The sequence below is a fragment of the Suricata suricatta genome, chromosome X, assembly GCF_006229205.1.
Source record: "Suricata suricatta isolate VVHF042 chromosome X, meerkat_22Aug2017_6uvM2_HiC, whole genome shotgun sequence".
Taxonomy (NCBI): Eukaryota; Metazoa; Chordata; class Mammalia; order Carnivora; family Herpestidae; genus Suricata; species Suricata suricatta.
This window is the reverse complement of record NC_043717.1, coordinates 82,681,371-82,687,870: the sequence shown is the minus strand read 5'-3', so window position 1 is coordinate 82,687,870 and position 6,500 is coordinate 82,681,371. Positions and strand designations below refer to the sequence as shown.

The 6,500-nt window shown below is 48.4% G+C and overlaps 1 protein-coding gene across 1 annotated transcript in view; it reads right to left on the bottom strand.

Annotated features, from left to right (window-relative positions):
* Nucleotides 1-296: 296 nt before the first annotated feature.
* The window catches only part of SLC25A43 (solute carrier family 25 member 43), an 18,882-nt gene continuing 12,678 nt past the window's right edge, over nt 297-6,500 (bottom strand). The window contains exons 3-4 of the mRNA XM_029930657.1: nt 1,712-1,846; nt 297-1,103 (exon numbers count right to left, since the gene is read on the bottom strand). Of these exons, the coding sequence (XP_029786517.1) occupies nt 903-1,103; nt 1,712-1,846 (336 nt within the window). The 3' untranslated portion in view covers nt 297-902. The remainder of the gene's footprint in view (nt 1,104-1,711; nt 1,847-6,500) is intronic.

Sequence of the window (6,500 nt, the reverse complement as noted above, 5' to 3'; positions counted from 1 at the left end):
TTGAGATCAGGACCCAATCTGAAGTCGGACACTCAACCGACTGAACCACCCAGGCGCCCCGAGATACTTCAAATTGAAATAAACAAGGATGGTTCTACTATGACAGTGATAATTTTTAAAGGTTAAAGGTTTTATTTATTTAATAAAAATTTTTTTAATGTTTATTTATTTTTGAGAGACAGAGAGACAGAGTGTGAGCAGGGGAAGGGCAGAGAGAATAGGAGACACAGAATCTGAAGCAGGCTCCAGGCTCTGAGCTAGCTGTCAGCAGAGAGCCCGACACGGGGCTTGAACTCATGAACTGCGAGATCATGAACTGAGCTGAAGTTGGCTGCTTAACCAACTTAGCCACCCAGGCGCCCCAAATGTTAAAGGCTTTCATTTAGTTTCTGCCAAGGCATCATTTAAACTATAGCGTGTGCACTCAGGAGTCAGCAAGGATTAGGCGTTTCAGAACAACTATGTGCAGAAGTCTTGGGTCGAATGGAGCAAAGCTCGGCCAGTGTGGGTTTGTGCAAGCTGTGACCCAGTGGCTGAGCTCATGATGTGGTATCTCTCCTCAGCCACTTCAACTACATTTTGTTTTGAGGTCATGGTGATTCCATTTCTTTGGTGTTATTTAAGTTGCACACGTACATTGCACATTTCATTACAGTGGTGCTTTGTTAAATTGGGTGGCATGCCGCCATGCAAGAGTCACGCTGGGAAGCCTCCCACGGCACAGATGTTCACCAGGACATCAGTTTGGAACTCAGAGGTGGTATACCGCCGAACCTTCTCGCTTCCGAGAGCAGCAGACAGGCAGACGCTCTCGTCACTGCACGCACACACAATTACGAGGCCACATCTTTTCCAGGATTGTAACACGCCTTCCGTCAGTGCACTTCTTGTTCCGTTCAGTTTTAAAGGGTTGGTTTCTTAGACTTTAGCTGTCTGGTTTTGAAGAACTTTTTAAATTCCCGCAATTCCTGGGGCTTCAAACTCTGATCCACCCCTGGAGTCAATTGATAGCTCAGAGGAGACACAGTGTAACCATTTTGGTAAAGACAGATTCTCTTGCAAAACTCAAAGGTGCCAAACATAACTCCGAAATACGGAACTATCTGTTTAAAAAGAAATGAAAATCCTGTTAAAATCTTAAACAGAAAAGGGTCAACTGATGTGAAGGCTGCGGACAGTACAGCGTAATTCTCTTTGGAACTGGGGAAGATGGCACAGTGTGGGTGAGCGCAGAGCAATGGCATGGGTCTGGATTAGTCTGACGCTGTCTTGTCGACATATGCTGGTCTTGACTGGAATCCTCTAAGTGTCAACTCGTGCAAAGTTAGTCCAGAGTTCTTAGCGTTTTTGGTGGTTCGGGGGCGGGGGGAGGCTCATGAAAAATACTTTGGGACTATGATGAAAGCTTGGGATCATCTCCTCAGACAGATGCACACAGGCAATTTTGCAAACGATGTTAGGCTAGGGGATTAGGTTCCCCTTAGGAGCCCATAAACCCCCATGTGAGGAACCTCTACACTAAATGCTCAGCTGCTCTGGGATGGGGCGTCAGATGCCCCATCACTGCACCGGGTCCCCTCTCTCAGGGCTGACTGCCAGCCTCCACACCTGCGTCTTATGCTACCGTCAGTACAAGACAGGCTGTCTGCTCGCAAGGGAACAGGCTTGAATTGGAAGAGGTGGAGACGAAGAGATTGATCACCCTTCTCACCTTTAGCAAGTTGGCTGTCAGTCCACTCCAGAGCGCCAGGACCCCTTGGGCCTTGACTATCTGCCAGAAGCAGTCCGCTGCTCCCGAGAAATGGACGTCCACTCCTCCACGGTGCGGAAGGTACGGACTCTGAGCCTGGCAGGAAATTTACAAGATGGGATGGTGTGATTGAGTCACCAGGAAATAAATGTTCCAGTCGGAGAAGCCAGGGTCTCGAGTCTGGGCCCTGGTTGCTATGCTCGTGGTCAAGATGCTGGCCAAGAATGGCTGTCACAGGGCTCTTGTTGGATGGCCTGAGAATTAATATCAGCATGCAGTAAAGTCATGACGCCCCGTTCACATATTTGTGGCTTATGTTGCTTGGAAGGAAGCAACCATTTAGGACAAAGGAAACTTCATACGTGACATTGCTTCCCCACCTATGCTCTCTGGACAAGATTAACATTCTCCCAGGCCCTTAAGTTTTAAGTGCTCCCCTCTGTCTCCCTGTCTTTTTAAAAATATTTTTTTAATGTTTATTTTTGAGAGAGGGAAAGAGTGAGCCAGGGAGGGGCCATAGAGAAAGAGAGAGGGAGACAGAATCTGAAGTAGGCTCCACACTCTGAGCTGTCAGTACAGAGCCCCATGCGGGGCTCAAACCCAAGAACCCTGACATCACGACCGGAGTGGAAGTCGGATGCTCAAACGACTGAGCCACCCAGGTGCCCCTCTGTCTTCCTGTCTTAACTGAGGCCTTCCCTGCGAAGCTCTCAAGTGTGGGCTGCTCATTTCTCCACATCACAGATGTCCCGGGCCAAGGAGCAGAGCCTTCTTGCCATCCCCAGACCCTGACTCCTTCGCCGTAAGGCCAGACATTCTCTGCAGGGGCTCATGTCACTGAACCGTGCTCCTTGCTGCCGCTCACATCTCCTGACCTCCTGAAGGTCTTCCACGTTCCCTGAAAACTGTATCCCCGGGGCTCTCCCTATTCCAGATTCACCACCATCTTAGGGAACTCCGGTGTCTGTAAACAACCCATCCCACACCCAGTTTCTGGACCTCGACTTCAATGATCCTTACTTTTCCACCACTGTTGGCCACATTCACGGACTTCATCAATACTCTGAGAAGGGTCCTGGCCGATCACCAAAATGCTCCCTCTCTGAAAGTCACATTTCTGTCCTTTAGTAAAACAGTTTTAGGATCAGATGAAATACCATCTACACACACACACCTGACAGCTCTAGCCCACTGTGAGGGGGACAGCCCCTCGCAGCTGGCTTTCAGAAATGGTGTCAAGGTCACATTGAGCTTTGTGCATACTTTGGTTTGTTTCTGAAAGGTCTAGTTGAGGCTAGCACGGCATTCTAGTGAAGTGGAATCCAGATCTCCATGTGGGGAGGGGCGCCCTGCTGGCTCAGTCAGAAGAGCATGCAACTCTTGATCTCAGGGTTGTGAGTTCGAGCCCCGTGTTGGGTGTAGGGATTACTTAAAAATAAATAGATAAATAAATAAATAAATAAATAAATAAACAAACAACAAAAATGATCTTCCACATGGGTGAGACAGTAGAGTCTCACAGTCAGAAGACCAGAGTCTCTGAGTCGGACGAGTCAGGTTCTATCCTGGCCGCCTCACCTGCTGGCCATGTGACCCTGGGCACTTACCTAGCCCTCCAGAGCCTCAGTTTCCTTATTCAGAGTACCCACTTCATGGGGCTTTCGTGAGAATTAAATGAGGTGGACATGGAAGGCACATGGTAAGGATCAAGAAATATGGGCTAGCGTTGCTCTTAGTATTACATAGAAAGTATGCTTCGGGGCACCTGGGTGGTTCAGTCGGTTAAACTTCTGACTTCGGCTCAGGTCATGATCTCACGGTTCATGGGTCTGAGCCCGGTGTTGGGCTCTGTGCTGATAGCATGGGGTCTGCTTTGGTCTGCTTTTCCTCTCTCCCTCTTTCTCTCTCTCTGCACCTTCCCTGCTCATGCTCGTTCTCTCTCTCTCGAAATAAATAAATAAACATTAAAAAAGAAAAAAAATGTTCTCTTAAGAAAGAAAACAACTCCTTCCAGAGAGCTTTGTGTGGCCACCACTGTCAGGACACAGAACTGCCCCCCGCTGCCCCCGAGATCTCTTGTGCCGTCCCTCAGCTGTGAGTCCTGGGTAGCCACTGATCTTTCCTCTGGGCCTCTAGTTTTGCCCTTTGAGCATGTCGTACAAGCGGGCGCGTAGAGCATGTAACCTTGCGAGGCGGCTTCTGTCACTCAGCAGGATGCTTCTGAGACCCGCCTCTATTGTTGTGTGCGTCGCGGGTTTCTTCTTTTTATTGCTGAGTCGTGTTCCATTGTGTGGCCCACTCGTCTGTTACTGGACGTCCCTTTCCCTTTTCATTTGCACTTTTTTATGGAAAGTTTATTTTGTATAAGAGAGAGTGAGAGTGAGAGAGCGAGCAGGGGAGGGCAGACAGAGGGAGAGAGATGTCCAAGCAGGCTCTGCACCAGCAGTGCGAAGCCTGGTGGGGGGCTCGAGCCCATGACCGTGATATCATGAACTGTGATATGACCCTAGCCAAAAATCTAGAGTGGGACACTTAGCCACCCAGGAGCCCTTTATTTCCTGTCTTATTTGTTCCTCTCAACTAGAATTCTAGCTCTGTGGGAAAGGGGATTTTTGTCTGTTTGATTCACTATTGTGTCTTCTGTATCTTCTACACATAGCAAACGTTCAAGAAATATTTGAATAAATGATATATATTCACTTAGGGCCTCCTAATTGTCAAATTCAGGAGGGTCAAAAAAAATCTTTTTAAGTTTATTTTGAGAGGGGATGGCACCTTAGTGGCTCAGTCAGTTGAGCATCTGACTTTGGCTCAGGTCATGATCTTGTGGTTCATGAGTTCGAGCCCCACGTCAGGCTCTGTGCTGACAGCTCAGAGCCTGGAGCCTGTTTCAGATTGTTTGTCTCCCTCTGTCTCTGTTTTTCTCCTGCTTGCATTCTGTCTCTCTCTCAAAAATAAATAAACATTAAAAAAATTTTAAATAAAAAAGAGAGAGAGAGAGAGAGAGAGAGAGAGAGAGGCAGAGCGGGGAAGGGCAGAGAGAGAGAGAATCCTAAGCAGGCTCCTCACAGCACGGCGCTTACAAACCATGAGGTCAACCACCTGAACTGAAGCCAAGAGTCAAACACTTAACCGACTGAGCCACCCAGGTTCCCTCGATATTTTCTTACTGGATTTTGGAACGGTATTTGGCATTAGTAACTAGTGAGAGCGTGTGCATCCCACTTGGACCCTTAACCAACTGAGCCACCCAGGCATCTGTCTTCTGTAGTTTTTAAAAAATATCTATTTTTGAGACAGAGAGAAAGACTGTGTGTGTGTGTGTGTGTGTGTGTGTGTGTGCGCGCGCGCGCGTGTGTGTGCGCGCGCGCACATGGACGCACACGCTCTCACTAGTGGGAGAGGGGCAGACAGAAAAGGGACATTAAAAGCATCTTTCACGCCTGTACTCCTTAGCAATATTTCTGTACTTCGATTAGCTCTCCTTATTCCTTCTGAAGACTTTTCATTTATTCAGATGTCTATTTCATACCTACTATGTGCCAGGCATTGAGGATATAGCAGTGAACAAATAGATGAAAGTCCCTATTCCCACAGAGCTGAAATTCTAGTTGCGGGAGAGGAATAGGCAAAGAAAATAAATAATTATACTGAATATTAAAATGCACTGACCTCTCTGAAGAAAATAAAGGCAGAGAAAAGATACAGGGGGTTCCTAGAGGGTGTTGAAGTCTTATTTGGGTGGTCAGGGGAGACTCAGCAAGAAGACCTTTGAGGAAAGGTCGGAAGCTATCTGCAAAGGCCCTGTTAGGGAGACAAAAAAAAAAAATAGGAGGCCAATATGGTGAGAATGGAATGGATCAAAGAGAGAGAAGCAGGACAAGACATCAGAGAGGTAACTGGTGACTGGACCACCTAGTGCTGGGAGGCCACTGTAAGTACTTTGGCTCTTACTGAGCGAGAATGAGACTCACTGGGGGATTCTCACTAGAAGACTAACATACAATGTTTACTTACTTTGAGAGAGAGGGGGAAAGGGGAAGAGAGAGGGGTAAAGAATCCCAAGCGGGCTCCCCACTGTCAATGCAGAGCCCGATATGGAGCCCGATCCTATGTACCGTGAGATCATGACCTGAGCCGAAACCAAGAGTTGGACGCCTAACCCACTGAGCCACCCAGGCGCCCCTAGCCTAGTTTATGTTTTAACAGGATCACTTTGGCTGCTGTGTTGAGAAGACTCAAGGGTGGGGGGAAGGGTGGGAGGATGGAGGAAGACCAATCAGGAGATCACAAGGGGGAATTTAGGCGAGAGAGGATGGCAGTTTGGACTTGGACACTAGCAGTGGGGGGTCGAGGACTCCAAAGTTTCTGGCCCGAGCGACTGGGTAGATGGCAGTGCCATTAACCAAGATGGGATAAACTGGGAGAAGCAGGGTGTGTGTGTGTGTGTGTGTGTGTGTGTGTGTGTGTGTGTGTGTGTTTGGAGGGTGGGTGGAGACATTGGGAGTTCAATTGTGCCACACCTGTCTGACATCTTAGTGGAGATGGGGGGTGGCCACACAAATCTGGAGCTCAGGAGAGAGGGTCAGGGCTGGAGATAGAATCTGGGAGTCCTCAACACCTAGATGGTATTTAAGGCCAGGAGACTGGATGAAATCACTTAGGGCTCGAGCCCGGGGATACCCCAACATTTAGAAGGCAAGCCAAGAAGACAGAGAAGGAACTGTCAGTGGGGGAAGGGAGCTCAGGA